The sequence below is a fragment of the Mustela putorius genome, unplaced genomic scaffold (genome assembly GCF_011764305.1).
Source record: "Mustela putorius furo isolate JIRA1106 unplaced genomic scaffold, ASM1176430v1.1 tig00003836_pilon_pilon_pilon, whole genome shotgun sequence".
In the NCBI taxonomy this organism is placed as follows: domain Eukaryota; kingdom Metazoa; phylum Chordata; class Mammalia; order Carnivora; family Mustelidae; genus Mustela; species Mustela putorius.
In genome coordinates, this window is record NW_025421989.1 from 33,179,146 (window position 1) to 33,206,264 (window position 27,119).

A 27,119-nucleotide genomic window follows, 5' to 3' on the forward strand; every position below is an offset into this window, starting at 1 on the left:
ATAAGTCTCTGTGTGAGTAATGTTGAGTAGAATGGGCCCAGTTGAGTTTCCCATCCGTTGTAGGCAAGGCTGATATTTAGCTGGATTCCGAGGCATGACCTCACCTGTGTTTCAGCTCACAGCCATTCTGATTGGTTGCACCACCTCTTCCGAACGGTGCGAGCATTGTTCTGATTGGCTGTCACACCCACTGGGATGGGTTGCTGCTTGGGATGGGTTGCTGCTTGCGCTGGGTTGCTTGTTAAATATATTTGGCTATTCCATCTCACCTCTGACGAGAGGAGCAGAAATAAATAGAGTTCCCTTCTCAGTGACTACCAGCTGTGCAGCAGGTAGCTTCTGTGTCTTACATGTCTCCCAAAACTGTGATCATTTTGACCACAACGCTGTGAAACTGGAAATCAACCATAAGGAAAATTCCACAAACGTAAGGAAACATAAGGAAAAGACCATTTCCACAAACATAAGGAAAAGACCACAAAAAGTTTAAGTTTATTGTATTTCATTTTTTATTGAGGAGAAAACTTGTCATATGGTTATCTTCTTATGTTGTAAATATATTCAATGTGCCTAAAGGAACTAGGATCCTAGAATTGGAAATACACTGAAATATTCTCGATTGATGCTTACTTCATAGTTAAGAGCCCAAAACTTTTATTTCCATCCTTCATAAGAATTCAAGCAATCTTAAAGGAATAAAGGCTTGGATGAAAATTATTGTAGTTTTTCTAGGCCTGGAATTCAGGTTAAGGCAGTTAATGATTTTTAAAGATATCAGAAATGATTTTTTTTGGCATTTGTATTCCAGTCACGAAAAGTGACTAAATTTCCTAATGTGCTGCAAAAAGTTATATTGTTTATGGGAGGTGAGGTACTAGCTGGTAACTGATGACATGCCCGGGGGAATTAAAAATCACTCTACTCAGGAGAACACAATTTTAATAGCCGCAGCCTCAGAAACACCGAAGTACAATGAATACGAATTTCTTCAGAATGTTTGCTTCTATCATTCCCAATAACTTTCCCTAATAATCTGTTACACTCTTTTTCCCCTTTCCTGTTTCTTCTGTTGTCCTTTTTCCTTATTCTCCGTAAAGAAATTTAGTGGACTGTGTAACATACAACAGAGCTATTGAGGATGAAGTTGTTGATTTCCTGGTTTTTCAAACTTATTTGACGAAAGCAAAAGAAAGGCTCTGATAGACCCAAGTGATACCTTTATAGAAAATAGATTTTTTAAAGCTGCTGTATGTTCTTCTCATTGTTAAAAAAAATAGTGGCTAATATTTTATTGAGGGTTTTTTTTTCCCTGCACCAACTGTATTAAATATGTTATCTCTTTTTGTTCTCAGCTATCAACATATGAGCCCAGGCCAGATGACTTGGGTTCTGTCACTCTTAACAGTTTTGTATATTGAGAAGCCACACCAAAGTGAGTGGTGTGGTGTTTTGAGTACATGCTGTTGAATCACAAGCCACGTTTGTTGATTCACATCTCAGTCACACCGTGAAGTCTTTGTGTCAGTTTAGATAGATTGTTTCTATGGATAAATCTAGTTCCCTCATTTGACAAAACAGAAATAATAGCATTAGGCACCTCATAAGATTGTTGTAGGGATTAAATAAACTAATACTATCAAGGGCTTGGAAGAATGCTGGCATACAGCAAGTACTTAATAATTGCTGGCTAGAATCATCGGCCCTATTGTTGGTATGTGTTGTGGTGAACACTAGCAGTGCTCTACTGAGCTCCACTCAGGTCCCTTGTGGGTCTGTGCTCTCTTCTCCCAGTTTTCACATGTTTACTGCTAAGGATGGTATCTAGTACCTTCTTTAGAGGACTACCCTTGGGGGACTAGTGGTGGTGGTAGGGCTAGAGAGCCACAAGTACCAGGCAAACTGGAGTTTCTGTCCCTGCTGGGCAGCCCCAAGCCAATGGCTGACAGCCTTTGCCATGGAGCTTCTGTCTCACAGTTTCCGCTGGAATCATGCTGAGATGGGACTTCCCCTAAAGACCAGACCCTCACTTTGCCCCTCCCCCCTTTTCTCTCCTGCCTCCGCCCTTTCCTTCTGTGGTCCTCTTAAGGGTACTCCATAAGTCGCTTGCACACAAATCTACATTCCAGAGTTAGCTTTTGGAAAAGCCAACCAAGAAGTTTGCCAGACCAAACAGGGATCTTAATTACTTGTTGTGGTGATTGTTTTTACTGTGTTATAGAAGTGTAGGTTGATATTTTGTCAGTGTCCAGAGGAAGTGCAATTAATTATGAATAAAAAACTGAAGGAATGGTTTTCACAGAAGAGCTAACGCTTGAGCTTGGCCTTGAAATATGAAAAAGATTTGACATTGGCAATTACCTGTCAACTGTGTTTTAGCTGTTTACCATGAACCACAAAACTGCCTTCAGAATCTGCTAATGAGTTTCAGAAGGAAATGGAAGACCAAGAAAATTTTTAAGAATTAGGATGATTACAGAGAAGTAAGTGATACGGAAAGTAAGTCAACAAGACTTTGGAAAGCAGTGAATTTATTGTTTCTTTGTGTGCTTATTCATTGCAGTAGGTTATTCTTAAAATAGAAACATAGAGAAATGTCAAAATTGTGTTGAATCAGTGCTTTAGGCCCGATGCCTGGCTGTGTACTACAGCCCACGTAGCCCCAAAGTGTGGCATTAATTAAAATGAGATTGGTCTCTGGGTGTTCCTGAAGGTGCTCTGCACCCAGAAGGCACATGGCAAGCCTGATAATTACCTCCAGGCATGAACTATAGTCTGGAAAGAGGTGTCTACCTACTAACAGAGCATTTTAGGTTCACCCAAAAGGCTCCAATATATTTATTTTCCTTCAGAACAAGCAGGAAGAAATGGTAGGAGATATCTAGACCCAGGTTTCAGCTATTACAGACTGAGAGTATTTTAAATGTTCTCTGTGAAGAACAAATTACTTTGCTTTAATGATGGCTTTCATGCAGTGAAAAAAGAGGAAGGAGGTGATGCCAATAAAATCGAGCTACCAACAGTGAATGCAAATGGAAAAAAAATAGAGTTTGGAAGCACAGAAAGATCTTTGTTGATCATTTTGTACCTTAGATTTTTCTAACTTTGGAAGAGCTCGCCCTAACATAAAAGAAGACATGGTTCATAGTATCTTCTCCTAAAACAAACAAACAAAAAATCTTACTAACAAAATATTACTCTACCTGATCTTCCACGCCTAAAAACAAACATTGTTAAATGTCTACTTTGTGACTTCGCCTGACTAAGAAATCTTCAGTTTATAATTTTAGCAGTTCATTTGGGCTTTACTCTTACCGAGAAGATGTCATTTCCATTTGGCCACAGTACATGAAAACTTATCTGGACTTAATGTTCTCTTTGGCTCCTACTCTTGGGCTTGTCTCAGTAATGAACTCTGCTGGTCTGACAGCATACATTTCTCTTTTCTTCCTCCCTACACAAATTTCAATTTTCTTCACCTCCAGCAGTGGATTTTTAAACATTAATTAATCATCCTTTGACTAATAGTCCTCAAACAGCTGTCATTGGTTTAGATGTAGACATAAGGCCAACGGTGACCCACTCAAACATATAGCCCAGGTTTCTGGAAGGTTCTCTTTCCCACTGTACATATTCAATGAAACGTGTTATCGCAGTTGCTGTTGAGGATGAAAGTCAGCACAGTGACGAAGCTGAGCCAAAACAATGGCAGAGAATTGTTGCCAACATCCTGGTGTCCTAGAACCTGCTATACCGCTGGGCTTCTTCTCTAAGCACTATACTATATTTCCATCTTACTTATAGTGATGTCAGTCTGATTTTCTGTTACATGTAGCCCAAGGCATCCTATGATCTGTAATTCAGAAGTAATCAACATTTGCTGAGAACTTTCTGTAGGCCAAATGTGTATTTATTATTGGGGTAATAAAGGTGAGCAGAGGAGGAGCCTGGGTGGCTCACTTGGTTAAGTGTCTGCCTTCTGATCTCAGGGTCCTGAATGGGTACCTGGGCCCAGCTGCCCCTTCTGAAAGCCCAGCCCAGCAGGTGTAGCTGTCTCTAGCCACTGCCTGAGCCCAAAGCACCTGCTGTTCCTGGGAGCTGAGGTCAACATGGCCTGTGAGGACTCTTCTCCAGCGCCCGCCCTCCCCGAGGCTCTGCTGTCTCTCCATTCCTGTCTCTGTGAGGTTGGACCTCCCAGCTTCACAGAGCACTCCCCTAGTTACACACACACACACACGCGTGCGCGCACGCGTGCACGTACACACTGGCATGGAAACAGGACTGCCCTTGGTGCCTTGGAAACATCCTCCACCGTTGCCTGCTTCTCTCTCTCCCCATCCCCCACTCTTGCACGCATAGTATCTCTCTTTCTCTCTCCAATAAATAAATGAAATATTGAAGAAAAATAAAGGTGAGCAGAGACACAATATTAATGTTCGTTGGACCCAGAAACCTAAAGAAGTTTGCAGTCATGAATCAGGCTTTATCCATGGTATAGACCAGAAGTCAGTAAAATTTTTCTGTAATGGGCCAGATAGTAAATACCTTAGGTGCTACCGGGTATATGTTCTATGTGATGATTGCTTCAGTCTGCATTTGTAGTCTGAAAGCAGCAATAAACAACGTGTAAACAAATGGGTATGGGCCACGAAACTATATTTACTAAAACAGGTGGTGGGCTGGATTTGGCTCAAGGGCATAATTTGTTCACCTCTCCTGTTGAAAATACCACCTTGTAGATTTTAGCCTTGTGAATAGCATATATACCTGAAAGCCCCGATAAACCACCTTCGTTGAGCCACAGGACATTTCTAGTCTAAGAGATAAGATGGAGTTGGACTGAAACCCACCAGCTATCAGAGATAGAACTCTGGCTTCTGTCTGTGAGGTTAGATGGTCTCACAGGGTCCTGCCATTATGGTCCTGCCATAACTACCAAGGGGTGATTATGCCTTACTCAGTCTCTCATGGCTCATGCTGGAACAGCGGAAATGCATTTCATTGCCTCTCTAGAAGAACCGTACAGTGCATCCGGAGGTGGGGAAAGTTCCAAGAACTAGCAGAAGGGTCTGCAGAATTGTTAGGGACAGTTTACAAATTCATTTTCCAGACAAGATAAGAATTATTAATATCCCATTTTACAGATGGATAAACTGAAGTACCACGTTAAATAACTCATCCCAGTTTGCACAGCTAGTAAGTGGCCCTGCTCTGGTGTGTAGCCCCACCGGCTGGTTGCAGAGCTCACATGCCCCTCTTAGGTCAATTTTAACTTCTAGGGGGATGTATCTGACCCTTCAGGAGGTCAGGGGAAAAAGGGAATGATAAACTCTTCACTGCCAGCCAGCCTCACACCAGAGAAGGGATTACTCATTCTCAAGTGATCCTCATTTAATTCCCATGTCATCTGTATGATTCTGATAGCTGTAGCAACTGAAACTTAATTTGCCTAATAATTTCTCCTAAATAATTTGCCAAACTGGTAAACATCAGCAGTGAGAGTCTCCTGTCCCACGTTGAATCTCTTTCCTCTATGTCGTGACGTTTACGCCATCAGGGCACCTCTTCCGACCCTGTTAGAAGTCCCCCCATCGCCTTCCTCTTGGAGAAATGGAACAAAACAGAAAACATTGCTTCAGCCTGGTGTTTATGGGTAGTTCTGACCTATAAGCTGCGTAACATTATCCAGAGTTGCTCTGACATTTACTGAAGCATCACTTTTACACAGTGAAAACTGACAGGAGTTCTTCGTGCTGTTCTAGTCTTTAGGCTGACTGAAATCCAAGTGCAAGTGTGTTATGTTTTGTTCCACACAGCTGGCTCTGCTGAGACCATGAAACAAGCCAGAGCTTAGTGTCGTCAGGAGACCCCCGATCCCAGCCTGGAAACTGCCATTACGGCTTTATTTTTATGTGGTTGATCCCACCATTTTAGAACAGAATAGGGAAGAAAAGAGAAGGGAGAAACGGAAGGGCAAAGCGTATTCAAATTGGCTATTTGGAGTCCCGCGGATAAGCTAAATATTCAGTTCAGATGGATTTGAAGTGATTTCAAGAGTTACACATTCATCCTGGAAGTTAGAGTGACCAGTAAGTACCAAGCAATAATATCCTTTTAATACTCTACAAATGTTTGATCTGTGGGGCTGTTTGTTTTTCCGAATCTTATCACTACCACTAAGAACAAAATTAGTTTGACTTTCTGAAAACTCTAAAGGCTCACTGTCTCCATAAAACACCAGGAGAACTACTAGAGTGGACTTCTGGTTTGGTAAACATTTTGTTTCAATCCTAATGGGATTGCCACAAAGCTTCTTAGTGGATTAACAGAAACTCCCAGCATGAACATACTGGCTCCCTTATAAAACCCAAACTCTTTCTGAGTCACAGAGAAATGAAAAAAGAAAATCCAGTTCTGCTTTAAATGAATTTAAGACCTTAGAGCTTTTATTACTGGAGAACTTAAGAATTTCCATATATACACCTATATAGGGGAATGAACTTAAATTTGGGTTCTATAGCTCTTTCTTCCAAGTAGTTGTTACTTGGAGGGCTCACCCTGGGAAAGGGCCACACATACCTCTATTTGGGGACATGCCCAACATTGGATTATCCAAATAAATAAATATACTTGCCAGACCATATTGTTTTTTGTTTGAAATAATAGGGTCACTGTAGTCATAAGTAAAGTTGTCACTTATGTAGAATGTGTGTGTTCTCTCTTTCGTCTTTGACCTCTCTCCAAATTCCCCTTTCAAGTATGCTTTTCCCTTCCTTGCCTGCTGCTCTAGCCATGATTGGCAGAGAGGACATGCCTCCCAGGCAAGCACGGGTTAATTGACACTCACATCCAAGAACTACCATTCTTTTTTTACTGGAAGTTGAAGAAATAAAGACCCATAAAGCCCATGCTGTTCTTGAGGGAGGATGTTGGGGCTGGGAGGGTGAGTGAGAGCACTTGTCCTCCAAAGGTAGTCAGTTCAGCAGGGAAGTTCTACTTAAGCAAATACCTACTATATTCTTGGGAAAATAGGCATTTGATTTCTAAGGAAATAATACAAATGAAAACTTCACTAGCAAAAATATCACGTCTGACATTTTAGATTTTAAGCACATGACCATTTTATTATATCAAGAGTTTATATGAATGTTTATATGTTAATAGGAATTAGGGTTTAATTGATTTAAATCTGTAATATTAGGTTGATATGCATTGACTAATTTTTCTTTTTTTTTTTTTTTTTGAGATTTATTTATTTACGGGGAGCCTGGGTGTCTCAGTCAGTTGGGTGCCTGCCTTCAGCTCAGGTCATGATCTCAGGGTCCTGGGATCGAGTCCCGTGTTGGGCTACCTACTCAGCGGGGAGCCTGCTTCTCCTTTCCCTCTCCCTGTCACTCCCCTGCTTGTACTCACTTGCGTGCGCTCTCTCTCTCTCTCTCTCTCTCTCTGTCAAATAAAATAAATAAATAAATAATCTTCAAAAGAAAAGAAAAAGATTTATTTATTTATTTTAGAGAGTGCTTCAGAAGGGGGGGAAGGGCAGAGGGAGAGAGAGAAGCAAACTCTCTGCTGAGCGCACGGAGCCCATCGCAGGCCTCAATCCCAGGACCCTGAAATCAGGACCTGAGCCCAAGCTGAGTCCTTCCCTTCACCGACTGAGCTACCTAGACAGCCCACATTTACTAATTTTTCTAATCATTCTTTCACTGCAGAGAAATTAAGCATAATTCATAAACACTCCATGCAAATGTCAAAAATGAATGAAACTTCTCTATAGTACAGGATTTTTCAAAAGTGTTTAAACTCACTAGGATCTGTAAATAGCATCAGTGTCTACAATATATTTTATATCATAAATCTTCAATCCAATGAAATACTTAATATTTTCTTGTACATTTTCACTATAGAAGTGAATATCTTCATTATAGAAAATTAGCAAATACATGGGACTTAAACTTTAAAAACTCACACTCTTCCCAGAGACAATTTCCGGTTGTTGAATTTCTTTTCTGTCACATGACTGTACTTAGCTGCAAGGGAGCTTGAATATGTCACTGGGAAATGTATTCTTCTGCGTGACCATGTAAGCAACTCACATTTCGGGTTATTATTAGTATAAAAGAATAGAAGGAATATTGGGAAACAACTAGCAATCTGAAAAAAATGGGTATAATTAAGAACTATTAATTAGATTTGTTTATTGCTTAACACAGATTTCATCTTCCTTTTCATGGACTCTGAAAGCAATTGTCAGAGGTGAATTTCAGTGAAACAAACATCATGATATCTCTTACTGCAATTAAATGTAATAAAGTCAACTTTGGTTTAAAAAAATAACACATAAAGAAAATAATATTTGTATTCATCCTCGGTGAATTTTGAAGAAATGGTGGCTTGACATCGCTTATACTATGTACTGCTACTGATAACCAGGAAAATTGTTGAAAGTGGTTTGTATGTAATCACCTGCAGTTATGAAAATATGAGTTCCCATAAGTACCACCTAAAGAGGTAAAATGGGAAAAATTAAGTACTGACAATTGTCTTTGCTGAGCATGTAAGTCCTTCCTTGCTGCATTTAAAATAATTTAGTTTACCCAAATTCAATTTATAGATATTTTAGAATAAATGTCAATTCTGTGTTCGTCAAAATTAAAACTAGTGTATGCCCATATTCAGTAGCAGAAGCAGTTTTCAAGAATTTTTCAAAGGGCAGCATGTTCTCTTTAAGTTATCTTTCTTTACATATGAATGCCCAATTTCCTCCCATCAGGATAATCCTCGCAATGTTAGAGCAGTAATGTTGAAAAGCCCTGTAATTTGTCTGTTTTTTTTCTTTTTTGCTATGCTGATTCTGTCTTTACCCCTTCTTTTTCTGAGTGATTTGCCACATTGATAACAGAACTTTCTGAAGTTCTGGTACCAAAGGTATACTTTGGGTTTCAGATGAACAAAACACATCTTTGTTCCTCATGGGGCCAGGAAATTAAGATAATCATTATTAATAGTTATCCCAAGGTATTCCCAGACTTGGTTTGGTCATTAAATATGAGATCCGTTTCTGCTCTGATTTTCAGACTATAGCTAATAAACGGTTGTTTGTCTGTTTACATGGCTTTGTGAGATCTCCTGGTGTATTCCTGTGAGCTGAGTGTTTTATTACCAGGAAGTGCTTGGCGTCATCTGCAGACATGAAGGTTCCACAATGCCCTCAATCATTGCGACAATTTTCTAAACTCATTAAATTGGCACAATTCCCAAGGTTTCTTTGTCTAGACAAGTGTTGTTTCAATCCTGTTCACTACTTTCTCTGAAGCGGCTTTCTATCTAGACTGAACTTGTCCCCATTTCTCAGATGGTCTTGATTCTTTTTAATGGTCCTTGATTTGAAAGCTAATCAAAAGCTAGATAAAGTTTATGAGGACCAGAGGGGTGTTTGTTGAAGAACAGCCCCACTGGGGAATGTTTGACTTTGTGATAAGAGGCTACTTGGACAGATGGCTTTTGGTGGGAGAGGTCAGACAGAAGCAACCCTTCATGTTTACTGAGGTTTAACTCTGAGTGTGCTTTTTAGCACACTTTGCACAACTAGGAAAGAAATAGCATTTGTTACGTTCAGTGTCCTTTCTGAGCAAAAAATATGTTAACAGAATAAGAATCAAGAGGAATCTGCGGGGGAGAGTATAGATCTTGAAATCTAAAATGACGGACCTGAATCCTGATGGTGACACTTACATACCCTGCGGCCCACAGCAAGTTTCCTACCTGAGATTTCATTTTCTTATGCTAAAATGGAAATCATAATGTCTTTCTCATAGGATGTTGCCATTGCTTAATGGCATGATGTTAAAACGGAGTGTTTATGGTTATCTTGGCTGTGTTCTGCTGTTTAGGTTTTAAAAATAGGTTCTGCACACGGAAGTGACAATCAAAATGAAAAAAATGTGTTTTTTTTTTTTTAATCAGTACAGAAAGGAGATCTGATCGCCCCTGGATTTTTCCTTAAGTTATTATGAGCTAGCCCCAGTCTAGCACTAATGGCATTGCCTCTGGATGCAAATGGAAGATGGGAATGCTAGGAGCTCTGCAGTCCTTGGCATCAGGCTGCAGTGACGTTATTTTGCCTATTTTACGTATATTACATATATTATTTCAGTAATTTTTGTCTCACTGTTTCTGGTTTGACAATATTTCTCATCAGTCACTGTGGTTTTGCTCTCTTAAAGGGATATCAGGCTCTAGTTCTAGAGAAGGAATAGCATGCAGGCCTTGCAGCAGAACCCAATAGCTACATTTTTGTAAGTGGACAGTACTGAGAAGACCTAATATTTAATGAGTTGTTATTATTATATTTGTTGGAAAATGGTTTTGGCAGTGGGTGACAGAGACATGTTATAATAACAGCTTAAGTAAGATGGAAATACATTGCTCTTTCTAGAAAAGCCTGGGTTATTTGGTAGCTTCATGATACTGTTCTTGTGACTCCATTATAAAACGGGTCTGGGCACCTTGTCTTTTTTTGTTGTTTCATTGCCTTGATGGCTTAGCTCATAAACCAAGATGGCTCACTCCTCTGTTCTCATCCCAGCCTCTGGGAGGAAAGAGGGGTTCAAGGGAAAGGGATAGCCCTTTCCCATTAGGGTCTTGACCTAGAGATTGCCTATATCATTTCTGATCACATCCTATCCACTAATATTTAGTCTCATGACAAAACTGAACTGCAAGGGATACTGGGAAATGTAGTCTTCATTCTGCGTGGGCACGAGTATAGCTAGACATGCCACTAATACAAAAGAGGAGAACAGGGGCTCCTGGGTGGCTCAGTGGGTTAAGCCTCTGTCTTTGGCTCGGGTCATGATCCTGGGATCGAGCCCCATACCAGGCTCTCTGTTTAGCAGGGAGCCTGTTTCCCCTCTCTCTCTGCCTGCCTCTCTGCCTACTTGTGATCTCTGTCTGTCGAATAAATAAATAAAATCTTTTAAAAAAAAAAAAAGAAAAAAGAAGAGGTGAACAGCTATGGAGAGACACCTACCAGAACTGCCTATTTCATACTCATGACACGTCAAGCTGGGCTTAGCACTTTACGTTCACAATCTTCTTTAATGCACACAACAACCTTACAAGATTGTAGCTATTATGATTCTTTTCTACAGGAGTATTTTGAGACACTGAGAGGCTAAGTAATTTTCTTAAAGTCTCAGAGATAAAAAACAACAAGGTCAGGATTTGAACCCAGGCGGTCTGCCTTCAGAGCCTTATGCTCTGGGCCATGATACAGTCCATGCTTGTTTGTTACCTCTCTTGGGCCTTGATGTGCTCTGCTAGATGAGATGGGGGATTGTTGAAGGCATCAAGGAATCAAAGATGCTTTATGAATTGTTATTAATAGCTTCCTCTTCCCAGCAGCTAATTGCTTCCATTCCAAAATTTCTATCTTCTTTGGTGCAAAATAATGTGCAGTACAATTGAGTCTAGACAGGGTAACAAAAGAAAAAGAATGCCACACAAATGTGGCAGGAATTTTAATGAAAGCAATTCCCAATTTGAAAGGAGTATGTCTATGCATAGATGCTATGCTATGTCTATGCTATGCTACCAGGATATAGCAGTGAAAAGATTGTATCATTTGAGTACAGCTGACATCGTTCATCTCTTCAGTCTTTAAGATTTCAGTTAGGTATGGGTCATCAATTTGCATGTTAATATCAGCACATCTGTGTAGCAACAAGGAAATCTAAGGAATAAAAGGATGTTTCAAAACGCAAGAGCATCCTGAATTCATCTCACATAAAGAATTGGTGTTAGCTGGTATTAAATGTCTTCAACTTTTTTGTGTGTGTGTTGTTAGTCACCATATAGTACATCATTAGTTTTTGCCGTAGTGTTCCATGATTCATTGTATAACACCCAGTGCTCCATGCAGTATGTGCCCTCCTTAATACCCATCACCGGGCTCTTATTTTTATTTTTCATCAGTTTTTAACAGTTGATTTGGGGCCATATTTACCTATACTACCCTTTTCCATCCATCTCCCGTACTCTTCGCTTCTCTCCAGACAAGAACAAATAGAGTAATTGGTTAGACTGTTGATATCGGCAAGAATCGCAGTGGTTTTGCTTTCTGAACAACAGTGTAGGAATGAAGTTAAGGAAGATAGAGAAAGTTCTGGAAGTCCTTAACGAGTAATTGAGAACATTCTGTAGTTTTCTCAGGCATGGATTTCTTTTTCAGAGTGTGTCTGATCTCAGTTTTAGCCAATTTTAATTTGACTTTATTCTCAACAGACCCAACATTGTACATTTTTCTCTTCTCAAATTTCCTTTTAATAATGATGGCTTCATATTGTAAAACCTTTGTAATTTACAGAACACCCTACCACACTTTATTGCCTCTGACTCCTATAAACACCCTTGGAGGAAGATATAAAAGGAAACATTATCTTTATTTTGAGTTTTCCTTCCCTCCTTTTACTCTTTATTGCGTTTTTCCCCGCCTTCCTTCCCTCCCTCTTCCTCTTCCTTCCGATGCTTACTAACATCTGCTTCTGCCTTCTTTTATTCATTCAACCAAATGGTGTCTGCTAAGTTCTGGGCCCTAGGTTATGTGCTGTAATGTGCATAGCTAAACACACCAGAAACAGTCTTGCCCTCACAGAGATTACAGAGGAATTGGCAAGACAAACACTAAACCAGCAAAAGCAGCCAAATAAATGTACAATGAAAAATTACAGTAAGTAAAAAAAATTACAGTAAGTGCCAGAAGGAAAAAAAAAAAAAAACATGGTTCTGTGAATGAGAGTAAGACGGGAATCTGCCGAAGTTTGGTGGTCAGAGAAAACCTCTCTGGGGAAGCAGCAGTAAAAGTAGAACAAAATGACATACGGAACTCAGATGAAGAACCAACCAGATGCAGGACGAGGCTGGACTTACCCATGAGTGCTCAGTGATGCTACAGGAACAGCCCTAAAGTTTTTGTGGCTTAAAACCATGAAGGTTTGGGGTGCCTGGGTGGCTCAGTGGGTTAAGTTTCTGCCTTCGGCTCAAGTCATGATCTCAGTATCCTGGGGTAGAGCCCCACGTCGGGCTCTCTGCTCAGCAGGGGACCTGCTTCCCCCTCTGTCTGCCTCTCTGCCTACTTGTGATCTCTCTATCTCTGTCAGATAAATAAATAAAATCTTAGAAAAGAAAAGAAAACATTGAAAAAAAAAAAAAACCTTGGAGGTTTTTTTCTCATCTGTGCTCCCTGTCCATAACAAAATGGCTGAGGACTCTCTTTCACAGCCTCCTCAGACCAGGACTCAGGCTCACAGAGTAGACAGTATTTGGGACTTTGTCATCTTCCATGAAAAGTAGACGGAATGTGGTAAAGCAAGCACTTGCTCTTAAACATTTTACTTGGAATCCCATCCCACATGTCAGGGACCAGTGCTAGTCACAGGAATCAGGTCCAGAGGGCAGGGCTATGCCGTCTTTCTCCTTCCCCTTTCCTAGCTTCCCTTGCAGCTAGCGGTGTCTGATCAGCAGAACCTGAGGAGAAGTCTGATGGGGCTGGGGGAATGCCATGTCAATTTTCATGTTCTTGTTAAGAGACAGGTATTATAGAGGGCACGGATTGCATGGGGCACTGGGTGTGGTGAAAAAATAATACTGTTATGCTGAAAATAAATAAATTTAATTAAAAAAAAAGAGGTATCGCTGACACAGCTTGCCCCTTCCGCCAGTCTTAAACACAGATGCTGTCTGGGAGCTGGCTGGCCATTTTGCATAAGAATGAGAAGCCACCACTTGAAGATAGGGAACCTTCAGGATGAAAGGATCCTGAGTCCCTTAGTGACCTGATTTGTAGCTGACCTAATGCAAGAACAACTGCTTGATTCTGGATATCTTGTTATGGGACCAAAAAAATGAAGTTGATTTCTAAGCTTGTTGCTTGGAGCCAGAAGCATTTCTAGCCTGTGTAGGTGCGGGAGATGAATAGATATCATGCTTGAAGCCCAGAGAGTCACCTTCCCCAGATACGTTTCTCAGACTGGGTCGGTCAAGGCAGGAACCAAGTCCAGGGAAGGCCTACCCTGCTTTGTTAGCAAGCAGAGGGTTAGTAAAGCAGAAGGAGAAGACATCTCCTGTCCTATTCCTCTCTCCAGGTTCCCTAGGTTCCCTTTCTCCTTGATACCAATTCTCCACTTACATACTTTCTTTCCTTTTCAACCTTTTTCCTCTTGAGTGTCTGAAAATGGCTCTGTTCATTTCACGCACATCATCCCAGGCACGATTAAACTAGGTCAGTTTCTAAGAGCGATCTGAAAAAAGCAGGCCACTTAGTATTTTGCCAGCCTCTGGGATTCTTCCCAGCCTCTCCCACAGTCTCAGAGATGACTCCCAGAATATGTGCAACCATCAGCACCAATTGCCTTAGCGATGTCCCAACTAGTGTGTTGGGACCTTGAAATTCTTGTTTCCTTGTGGCCTGATTTACATGGGGCCCCAGGTCTTTTCCGACGCAAGAACTGAACTAGGTGAAACCTGATTTCTGAATAGATTCTTGTCAAGTAGAGCACAAAGAAAGATGCAAAGAAAATGTTTCACTTTGGGGGATGCCTGGGTGCCTCAGCTGGTTAAGCATCTGCCTGTGTTTCAAGTCATGATCCCAGGGTCCTGGGATCGAGCCCTGTGTGAGCCTCCCTGCTCAATGGTTGGGGGGGGGTCTGGTTCTCCCTGCTCAATGGTTGGGGGGGGTCTGGTTCTCCCTCTCCTCCCTCTGTCCCCCTCAACTTGTGTGTGCGCTCTCTCTCTCTCTCTCAAATAAATAAAATCTTAAGAAAAAGAAAATGTTTCAGTGTATGACCATAATTTCTCCAAGTGATCTCACCCAGTCTAAGGACCTGCTAAGTGATTCGGATACCTGCTCATGGAATTGTTTTCCAGAAGAGAGTTTGGCTCTGGAATGTCCTGGAATACCCTGTTTTCTCCACTTATTACTCTTTAGCCCAGGAGCTTATTCAAGTAGGACTGCTATTCACGAGTGGTATCTTTTTTTTTTTAATAAAGATTTTATTTATTTATTTGACAGACAGAGATCACAAGTAGGCAGGGAGGCAGGAAGGGAAGCAGGCTCCCCCCGAGCAGAGAGCCTGATGCGGGGCTCCATCCCAGGACCCCGGGATCACGACCTTTACCGAAGGCAGAGGCTTTAACCCACTGAGCCACCCAGGTGCCCCTCATGAGTGCTATCTTTGTTCCACCCATTTTAATTACCTGGTTTCTTTGACAATGTTGAATGCATTGTTGTAGATTTCGAATAAGCAATGTTTTATGTCCCTTTCACCCCGAGGTGTTCAAACATCTCTTGTCATTCTCCAGATAATACAATTGTGGTTTTCAAATGAGAACTCATTCTGTTATTTGAAAGCCTGTAGCTTCTACAGGTTTCAAAAGTAAATTGTGTGGAGCTTTTCTTACATTCAATTTCATAAGCCAGTCATTCATGAAAAAAAGGGCACAAAGACCCTTTTGTAAGCTCTAAACCAGGAATGAGGAAAACTTGTTGTGGGTTCTTGCTTGTGTTCTGGTGGATAAGAACGAGTTCTTAAGAGCAATCTGTATCTGCCTGTTATATCCCATGCATCATCTTTCTTGGTTTGTCCCCTTATTGACTAACATGAGGATCATGGGAATTTCTTAGCAAATACCTGTTTTGATTCATTCTTGTCTCCAAATGCCAAAAGGCCTGACACACAATATACACTCAGGAAATGGTCATTGGATAAATGGAGGAGACAGTTAAAAGTTTTAGAAACCTTCGCATTTAGAAATCTCTCATAAGGCTAGGAATGAAAAGACCTAGTTTCTGGTTTTATGTACACTACTCACAATCTTGAACTTGAATGACATCGTAATACTTCACAAGTTATTTTGAAGACCCCAAAGAAGCAGTAAATAGTTTATAACATTTAAGGACCTTAGAGTCTAGCACGGAGTTGGGTCATAAACAGTATATTCAAGAAACTAAAGTCATCATTCCTGCTTTTGGGGACATGCTAGTCTAGTCTGATATAACAAAGTACAGTATCACAAATGTAAAAGGAAATGGTAGATGTGTACACTGATTCTGGGATGTTTGTTTTTTCAGGAACATAGAAATATTGTGTTCAAGAAGAGACTGAAGGGGCATCTAGGTGACCCAGCTGATTAAGTCTCCGACTCTTGGTTTTGGCTCAGGTTATGATCTCTCAGAGTCCTAAGATCCAGCCCCACTGCACTCAGGCTCTACACTCAGCAGGGAGTCTGCTGGGGATTGTCTCTCTCTCCCTCTCTCTGCCCCACACCCTGCTCATGTGCACGATATCTCTCTCCAAAATAAACCTTTAAAAAGAAGAAGAAGAAGAAGGGACTGGAGATGGATAGCATAAAGGAACAACATGTCTCTGAAACTTTAAAGTGGAGACGAACCTATCTTTTAGAGTACTGTCTTCCAAATTTGGCAGTATATTAGAATAAATAGTACCACTTTAAAAAAAATGCCATCAGAGTCTGGCAGAGAGAAGGGTGAGACTCGAGAATCACTATTTTTAAAATCTTCCCAGGTGATTCCAGAGTATACCCAAATTTGAGCTCAAATGTTCCAAAGCTTTGCTTCTCAAACTCTGATCACCTGGAGATTTTGTCTGAGGTGGGGCTTGAGATTCTGCATTCCCATAAAATTCCTTAATTGCTTTGTTGCATCCCTTTAAATAGCTCAATTCTCATGTGTGTATCTAAACAGATTGCATGTCAGGTAGTAAAAGAAGGAACATGGAACTAGCATTCACTTCGTAATTGCAGGGTACCATGCTGGTATCTTTATATCTATCATCTTGTTGAATCTTTTTTTTAAATTACATTTTATTTTTTTCAGTGTTTCAAGATTCATTGTTTATGCACTACACACCCTGTTGAATCTTCAAAACAATTATGTAAGAACCTTATTACCCCCATTTTAAGAAATCAAGAGACCAAGGCATAGTGGGTGAATTGTTGTCTCCAGCTGCACAGCTAATTCATGACAGCACCTAGCCTAGACATATCTGACAGCAAAACCAGAAGTCGGTGGGAGTTGTTAGAAAGCCTCAAATGCGAAAGCACAGGTATTGAGATCTGAAATGGTGGGACCTGTCCTTGTAGAAAACTCTCTGTTGGATCACTGAAGAGAAGTTATCAGTGTTGCCAAATTTGATTTCAGACTCTTGCATCCTGTCTGTTGTGCGAGCCGCCAGGTCAGTGGTGTTCTAGTGTTATGTTGTTGAAAGTCTACTGGAGAAGTTTGCATAGAATGGCAATAAGTACTAAGAGCAAAATCGTAGCACTAGTGGAGGATGTTAAAATTCAAATGCAAGACACAAGCACTATGTTTCTCAACTACTGGTATCAAAGGATTGTTGATTCAAAAGAGAGAAACTGTGTTTTCTGAAAGTGACTGGCTCTGACTACTTGATTCTTTCAAGTCTTCTCCCAAATGAAAATACCCCTTCAATGAAGAGAGCTCCACTCCTGTTTGTTTGTTTTTTAAGTGATTTTTCCCCCTCTCTCCTGCTAGGAAGCTGAAAAATGAACTCTTAGAAGCAAAACGTAGAAGTGGGAAGACTCAGCAACAAACGAACAGAGTCTGTGTTCACTGCCAGAGAAACCTGGGCTTAATATTTGACCGAGGAGATCCATGCCGGGCCTGCTCCCTGAGAGTGTGCAGCGAGTGTCGGGTCCCGGGCCTCGATGGCAGCTGGAAGTGCACTGTCTGTGCCAAAGTCGCGTGAGTTTCTCGCCTGTGTGTGGAAAGCCAGATTTGAGGATTGAAGGGTTTGGTGTGGGGAAAGAAAGAAGGAAAAGCATGTTTAAAATTCAGGGATAGAGAGTAGAATTAAAATCTAGCCCCACCCAGGGTTAGCAATGCCTTCGTAGAATTCTGGAGGAGTAGGGGTGAGCGTGAGCGAGCATACACGAGCAAAATAGAGACAGAGAATGGTATTTTTACTTTAAAAAATTTTTAGTTTTAAAATTGGAGGCTTCACAGAATGAGGTCTCTTTCTACATGTGAAAACCACCCACAAGCTTTCTTCACTTCTAGCCCCACCTGACTTCACACGTCTTCTCGGAGCCACAGACAACTCCCCAAGGCCATCCTTAGATGTCTGGGGTCACTCGCAAGATGAGTATGAAATTACCATCCTGCTCTCCCTAGCAGCTGGGGGGGGGGGCGGCAAAGCTTTTTCTGCCTCTACTGAAATGATCATATGGTTTCTGTCCTTTCTCTTATCTATGTGATAATGTGATATATCATATTGATTGATTTGTGAATATTGAACCACTCTTGCATCCCAGGAATTAATTCCAGTTGATTATGGTGAGTGATTTCTTTAATTAAATTGTTGGATTCAGCTTGCTAGTGTTTTGTTGAGGATTTTGGCATCTTTGCTCATCAAATATATTGGCCTGTAGCGTTCTCTCTCTCTCTTTTAGTATCTTTATGTTGTTTTGGTGTCAGGGTTAAGCTGGCCTCATAGGATGAATTTGGAAGTTTTCCTTCTTCTACTATTTTTGTAGTACTTTGAGAAGACTAGGTAGTCACTCTCTGTAATCATCTGTGAAGGCATCTGGTCCTGGACTCTTGCTTATTGGAAGTCTTTCAATTACTCATTCAATTACAATTGCTGATAATCTGTTCAAATATTTTATTTCTTCCTGATTTAGTTTCGGAAAGTTACATGTTTCTACGAATTTATCCATTTCTTCAAGATTGTCCAGTTTGTTGGCATTTAATTTTTCATAATATCCTCTTATAATCTTTTTGTATTTCTGTCATGTTTGTTGTTATTGCTCTGTCATTTCTGACTTTATTTTACCTCTCTCTCTCTCTCTCTCTCTCACCTTTTCTCGACAATTCTGGCTAGAGGTTTATCATATTTATTGATCCTTTCAAATAACCAGCTCCTGGTTTCATTGATCTGTTCCATTGTTGTTTTTTTTTAAGCCCCTATTTCTTTTATTTCTACTCTAATCTTTGTTATTTCCTTCCTTCTGCTGGTTTGGGGTTTTATTTGTTCTTTTCTAGCTCCTTTAGTTGTAAGGTTAGGTTGTTCATTGGAGAGTTTTCTTGCTTCATGAGGTAGGCCTATATTGCTATAAACTTCCCTCATCGAACAGCTTTTGCTGCTTTCCAAACGTTTTATACCATTGTGTTTTCATTTTCATTTGTCTCCATATACTTTTTATTTCCTCTTGGATTTCTTGATTGACCCATTCGTGGTTTAGTAGCTTGTCATTTAACCTCCATGTATTTGTGGTCTGTCCAGGTTTTTTCTTGTGGTTGATTTCTAGTTGCATATTGTTGTGGTCAGTAAAGGTACGTGGTATGACTTCAGTCTTTTTGAATTTGTTGTGACTTGTACTTTGGCCTAGTATGTAGTCTCTTCTGGAGAATGTTCCATGTGCACATGAAAAGAGTATGTATTCTGCTGATTTAGAATGGAATTTCTGAATATGTCTGTTAAATCTATCTGTCCAATGTGTCATTCAAAGACACTGTTTTCATTGTTGATTTTTCTGTTTGGATAATCTGTCTATTGATGAGAGTAGAATGTTAAAGTTCTCTACTATTATTGTGTTACTACTGATTAGTTCCTTTATGTTTGTTATTAACTGTTTTATGTATTTTGGGTGATGCCATGGTGGGAGCATAAATATTTACAATTGTTACATATTATTGGATTGTCCTCCTTATTATTATATAGTTTTCTTTGTCTCTTATAACAGTCTTTGTTGTAAAGTCTCTTTTGCCTGATAAAAGTATTGCTACCTTGGCATTCTTTTCACATTCTTTTGCATGATAAACGCTTTCCTATCCCTTCACTTTCAATCTGCCTGTGTCTTTAGGTCTGAAATCTGTCTCTTGTATGCAGCATATAGATCGGTCTTTCCTTTTTTATCAGTTCTGTCCCTCTGTATCTTTTGATTGGAGTGTTTAGTCCACTTACATTTGAAGTAATTGTTGATAGGTATGTACTTCTTGCCATTTTGTTATCTGTTTTGTGGTTCTTTTTGTCATTCTTAGTTCCTTTTTTTTTTTTCCTCTGTACTCTCACGGTTTGCTGGTTTTCTTTAGTGATGTACTTGGATTCCTTTCTCATTTTTTGCATGTGTATTACTGATGTTTGGTTTGTGGTTACCATGAGGTTTGCATAGAACATCTTGTGCATATAGCCATCTATATTATATTAAGTTGATGGCCATTCAAGGTTGAACCTGTCCTTTGCCCCCCTCCTACAATGTTTCAGGTATGTATTGTCATACCTAACTTTCTATTATTTTTTGATTCTCTTGACTGATTTTTATAGATATGCTTAATCTTACTGCTTTTATGCTTCCTACTTTTCTTACTCCTGCTTATGGTCTTTGTTTTCCATTTGGAGTCCCCTTTCTTGTAAGGCTGGTTTAGTAGCCAGGAATTCCTTTAAATTTTGTTTGTCTCGGAAACTCTTTATCTCTTCTATTCTGAATGACACAGCCTGGCTGGTTAGAGTGTTGTTGGCTACAGGTTTTTTTCCTTCCGGCATTTTGACTGTATCATGTCACTCTGTTCTGGCCTATAATGTTGCTGTTAAAAAAGTCAGCTAATAGCCTTATGGGATTTCCCTTTTATGTAACAGTTTTCTTTTCTCATGCTGCTTTTAAAATTCTCTCTTTATCACTGCTTTGTGCCATTTTAATTACTACATGTCTTGGGTTGATTTTGTTGTGGACTCTCTGTGCCCCCTGGATCTGGATTTTTGTTTTGTTCTCCAGATTCAGGAAGTTTTCAGCCTCATTTCCTCAAATACATTTTCTGCCCCCTTTTCTGTCTCTTCTCCTTCTGGGATCCCTGGAATGTGAATGTTATTGTGCTTAATGGTGTCACTGAGTTCCCTAAGTCTGTTTTTCCTTTTTTATTATTATTTTTCTCTTTCCTGTTCAGCTTGATTGCTGTCTACTACTCTGTCCGCCAAGTCACTAATCCATTCTTCTGCTTCCTCTAGTTTACTGTTCCCTGTAGTGTATTTTCAACTTCACTTATTAAATTCTTCATCTCTGATTGGTTCTTCTTTTTTTTATGTTTTCTATCTGTTTGTTAAGAATCTCTCTATGGTCCTCCACTCTTCTCAAATCCAGTGACTGTCTTTATGACCATTACTTTAAATTCTCTATCAGGCATATTACTTATCTCCATTTCATTAAGCTCTCTTGCTGTGATTTTGCCCTGTTCTTTCATTTAGGACCATCCTCTGTCTTCTCATTTTGTCTGACTCTTTGTGTCTGTTTCTGTGTTAAGAAAGTCAGCTACATTTCCTGCTCTCGCATGCGCTCTCTATCTCTCAATCTCTCCCCCCTTTTTTAAAGTAGGCTCCATGCCCAATATGGGGCTTGAACTCATAACCCCAAAGATCAAGAGTCACATGATCTAAGAACTGAACCCCTATATCTTCTTCTCTTGAAAGTAATAGCCTTACAAAGAAGAAATATTCTAGGGCCCTACAGTGTAACATACCATGTTCACCAGAACCTGGTTCTTCACAGGTGTCTCCTATGTGTGTGGTGTGTACACTACAATTGTGACTGAGCTGCTTTTGCCTTCAGTCAAGTTGTTTGCAATGGTGCTCTCTGCTTGTGTGTACACTACGATTGTGACTGAGCTGCTTTTGCCTTCAGTCAAGTTGTTTGCAATGGTGCTCTCTGCTTGTGGGCAGGGTGTGGTCCCTGTGGTGTCAACTGACCAGTCTGGGGCCCCCCTGGACTTGAGTTGGGTCAGACCAGACATTTGCAAGAAGTATAGTAGCCCTGAACAGCAGGGCACCTTCCCTGTGTTGTCTCCCTTGCTTTTGTTGGCGGGCAAGCTCTATAGTCAGACCAGGTGTCTGCCGCCAGCCCACGTTTGGGGCTGCCGTGGGACTGGGGTGTATGGTTATCTCCCCCTCTCTATGAAGCGGGAGTCGGTTTGGAGTGGTGCTGATCCCTTTTGGGACTACTTGCACACTACCAGTCTTACAGAACCACTTTGAATAGGGCCTGGTTAAAGAGCTTATTGGAGGGGGCAGGTTCACAGGAAGATGCAAGGGCATGGCCCACTGTTAGCAAGCTGGCTCTCCCAAGTGTCTGTGTGTCTAGGTTGGGTGGGGGGTGATGGAGGGGGAAATGGTGACTGCCAGCTCTTTTGTTCTTAGAGAGGTCTCCCAGTGATCTGTACCCCTCTAGCACACGCTCTGAGATTAAACAGCTCATCGCCCTCCCCTATACCCCCAGGCACTTTTCAAACTGCTGCTTCTGTGATTTATCTCAGTGGGGCTCTTTGTTGTGCTGTCTCTTCAAGGATGGGGATTCAGGGTCCTTTTGCCCTCCTGGCAGTTCCGGAACCAAGCCCTCTGTGTCTTTAAGTCCCAGGAGTTAAGCCCTGCTGATTCTAAGACCTCACAAAATTAGGTCCCTCTGGTTTTCAAAGCCAAATGTTATGGGAATTCGTCTTCCTGGTGCAGGTTCTCCATGCCTGGGATGCCTGGGGTGGGGAGCTCCTCTGTTCCTCTCCCCTTTCCACGCCTGCAGTATCCCTCTCTCCCAGGGACAGTCCTATAGGTCCATTTAGCTCCCAACTGCATCTCTGCCCTTCTTTCTCTATTTGATGTGTCCTCTTACCTATATTTAGCTGTGGAGAGTCTGTCCTGCCAGGCTTTGGGTCATTCTCTTGGTTACATTCACTGATGTGGGTGTTATCTAGTTTTATCTGTGGGATGAGGTGAGCTTAGGGTCCTCCTGCTCCACCACCTTCCCCAGAAGTCCAAAATCTGTTTTCATTTTCTAAGCGGAATTTAATAATCTGCAAGTTAGGATGCAAAAAGTAATTTGGATGTCTTCTTTTCCCATGAAATCAAATTATTTCCTTTGGCTATTTCTCCACCTACCTATTTGGAAAAACTACCAATAATGCACTTTGCTTTCTGGTTAAAAGTATCGTGATACATCTGTGAGTCAAGTAAGTAATGTACAAATTGCTGTTTTCAATCTTGGACGCTTCTTAGCTTGCCTGAGTGGGTTGTAATAGCTTTCTGCTATAATGGTATTATAAAGATTCTTGTACTTGTCTCTTGGTCCACACGTGTATGCATTTCTGTTGGATATTGACGTGGGACTAAAATGGCTGTGTCATAGAATATGTATGTGTTCAATTTCACTAGATGATGCCAGATGACTTTACAAAGTGGTTGTGTCATGTTACCATCTCGCTAGCAATGCACCAGAGTGGTGGTTATTTATATTTTTACTTTTTGTTTTTTGTTTTTATAATTTTATTGGGTGTGTCGTAGATTTACATTTCATTACTCATGAGAATATTATCAGATATTTTTTGACCATTTAAACATCTCTTTTTGTGAAGTGCTAGTTCAAGTCTGCTTATGTTTCTATCGTCTGTCTTTTACTAACTCAGTGGAAGAACCTCTTTATATATTCCGCATACAAACGATGTTGGTTCTTTCTGTTACAGATACGATTTGAAGAACAGAAATCTCTAATTCTTAGTAACTTAATTTATCTTTTCTTATTTGATTAGTGGGGGGGGGGTCTGTATCCTGTCAAAGAAATCTTCCCCTAACTCCCAAGTCATGAAAATATTCTTCTATGTGATCTTCTGTATTGTTACTGAGTTAACATTCACCTTTAGCCCTACAGTCTACCTGGAACTGATTTTTGTGTATGCTATGAGCTAGGGATTTATTTTTCTGTTTGAATATATATATGTACATGACTCAGGACCATTAATTAGAATGACCATCACTTTTTCACTGATCTACAGTGTCACTTTCATAAACCAAGTATTATTTATGCCTGCTCTAAAAGGTGTCTAACATTGTGCCAGTGCCACAGTATTTTGATTATTGTAGTTTTATATAAAAGTTTTATATCCAGTGGACTTGCAACCTGTTTTTTGTTCAGGTTGCCCTGGCTGTTATGGGCCCCTGGTATTTTCATATAAATTTTAAGAATCAACCTAACAATTTCCACAAAATAAACCCTACTGGTATTTCTTATAGGGATCGTATTATATCAATAGATACTTTTGGTGAGTATTGACATCTTTTAAAACTTAGTCTCTCAATATGGAAACACTATGGCCTTTCCATTTATTTGCTTTTAATTTCTTTCAATAATATTTTATAGTCTTGTGGTACAAGTCTAAAACATTATTAAATTTATTCCAAGTATTTGGCTTTTATGTTATTACAGATATAATCTTTCTTAAATTTTATTTTTTAACTGTTGGTGTGTGGAAATGCAATTGATTTGGGTAGTCTGACCCTGTCTTTAGAAATGTTGTTGAATTTACTTCTAATCTGTAACCGTTTTTGTGGAGCCTTTATTTATATACAATCCTATCATCTGTGAAGAATGACAGTTCTATTTCTTGTTTTGTAACATTTGTATCTTTTTGCCATATTGCGTATTTGTTTTTAATTTTATTGCTTTCTGCCTTCTTTATTTCCTTCTTTTTACTTTCTTTGGGTTTATTATATTTTTCATTAATTTCTTGTGTCATGGATATTTAATTTAAAAATTGTGAGTATAATTGATATGTTTAAGAAAAGTCATTCTAAGCATGGCTAATCTATAAGAGAAGGTTATCTGAGAACACTGTCATTCAGCTTTTCCCTATGGTATTTGATGAATTTTAGGTGAATAAGTATTATATCCTCATGTCTCCATATGGAATCCTCTCTATGACTTTTGCTCTGGACTGAGATTTGGATCCCAGATTCTTCTCAAGTAACTCTAACATTGTGATGACTCAAACTTTTCCAGTTTCTATATTCCCTGATATTTCAATGGATATAGTCTTATCCTTTTGGTATATCCAGGTTCCATATGTTATATCTCATTCTGCTTTTTCTTACATTAATTATGTTTAGATGTTTGATTTTGTAGCCTTTGTATTCTCTAATATATGCATTTAAGGACACATATTTTCCTGTTTTCACTGCTTTAACTACATCCCCTCCATTTTTATATCAATCATATTTCAGAAATTTATTTCATTCTGTTGTCTAATTTCCATCTTTTTCCTTAATTATGAGTTCTTTATAATTGTCTTTTGCTTCCAGTTCTGTGGGATTTTTCTGTATCTCTTTTTGATATCGATTGCTAGCTTAATTCCATTGCGGTCAAAGAACATACTTTATGTGATTTCAATCTTTGAAATTTGGCCCAGCGAATGGTCAGTTTTGCTCAGTGTTTCTTACACCATTGAAAAAAGAATTCTGCAGTTGTTTATTTGAATAACCTAGATATGTTCATAAATGATGTTTGTTAATTGTGTTGTCCAAATACCACGTATCCTTACTGATCGTTTTTTCTCTGTATTCTATCTGATATTGAGAGGTATATACTAAACTCTCTCAATAATGATTGTGGGTTTTCTCTTTGATCCTTTTAGTTCTGATAATATTTTCTTTATATATGTTGAAATGGTAGTCTTGCATGCTTAAATATTTTGGATTGTGTGATATTTTATGGGTGTGCAGAAACCTTTTTCGTTATGAAAACTCCATCCTGATGTCTAGTTCTGATTTTTTTCTTAAAGTTCACTTTGTTTGTTGTTATGGCAGCAGCAGCGTTGTGTGTGTGTGTGTGTGTGTGTGTGTGTTTCTTTCAGTGTGTGTTTGGTAAATCCTCTTTTATTCTTTTATTTTTGACCATTCTCTTTCCTTATATTTAAGGTGTATCTCTTATAAGTAGCATGTAATTGTGCATGTATGTGTTAAATCCTGTCCAACAATTGTTGTCATTAAGATATTTATTCCATTTGTACTAACAAAATTACTTATATATTTTACTTAAAATGTGTCACCTACATACTCACTCTCTGTCCCATCTGTTCCATTGTTTTTTATATTTCTTTTCCTTAATTTCAGTTGTCTATATATTTTTTCTGTTTCTCTCCTCTATTATTTAAAAATTTTTTATCACTTATGTAATGATTACTCTAGAAATTACAACATACACTCTTGACTTATTAAAATCTAGTATAAATTAGTACCTTTGGCACTTCTGACACAGTACCAGAATCTTAAAATCCTTTAACTCCTTTTACTCCCCTTCTAGTGCTATAGTACATTTTAAATATCTGTATATCTGTTTGTATCTGTACACATGTACATACATATGGATTTATACTTAGAGAGATTTGCACACATACATACTTTCTCTTAGTCCGTTCAGACAGCTTTAAGAGAATAACATAGACAGGGTGGCTTATAAGCAACAGAAATTTATTTCACACAGTCTTTGGACTGGGAAGACCAAGATCAAGGTTCTGGCAGGTATGTTGTCTTCTGAGGGCCTGCTTCCTGGTTCATAGATAGTTGTGTTCTCATCCTCACATTGTGAAAGGGGCAAGGGAGCTCCCTATAGTTTCTTTATAAGGGGAGCAGTCACCCGCTAAAGGCTCCACCCTCAAATACCATCACAATAGGATTATGTTTCAACATGAATTATGAGGGGGACACAGACATTCAGATTGATATGACTAACGTATAACCTATACTAATGTAATAATACATCATGTAGACTAACAATAATATCCCACAAGATATTATTTTTTTATAGTCAGTATTCACTTAGATTTCCATTCCATTATTACTACATTTCTGTGTTTCTTTCTGGTTAAAGGAACCCTTCAGTATTTTTTTTTTAGTGGAGTTCTCCTAGTGATAAATATTCTCAGTTTTTGTTTTTCTTCACAATGCTTTATTTTACTCTTAATTTTCAAGCATGTTTTTGCTTGTTATTGAATTCTAGGTTAGAAGTTATTAAGTTTCACTCATTTGAAGACATTATTCCATTGGCTTTTTGTTTCCAATGTTTCTGTTAAGAAATCCAAAGTCAGGGGCTCCTGGGTGGCTCAGTGGGTGAAAGCCTCTGCCTTTGGCTCAGGTCGTGATCCCAGGGTCCTGGGATGGAGGTCCACATTGGGCTCTCTGCTCAGTGGGGAGCTTGCTTCCCCCCCCCCACATGCCTCTCTGCCTTCTTGTGATCTTTCTCTCTCTGTCAAATAAGTAAATAATCTTTTAAAAAAG

At 39.6% G+C, this 27,119-nt stretch overlaps 1 protein-coding gene across 6 annotated transcripts in view; it reads left to right on the top strand.

The window, feature by feature from the left end:
- The window catches only part of SYTL5 (synaptotagmin like 5), a 140,915-nt gene that overhangs the window by 29,862 nt on the left and 83,934 nt on the right, over window positions 1-27,119 (top strand). For all 6 annotated transcript variants that reach the window (XM_013057493.2, XM_013057496.2, XM_004754886.3 and 3 more), the window contains exon 3: window positions 17,570-17,779. In XM_013057493.2, coding sequence (XP_012912947.1) covers window positions 17,570-17,779 — 210 coding nt within the window. The remainder of the gene's footprint in view (window positions 1-17,569; window positions 17,780-27,119) is intronic.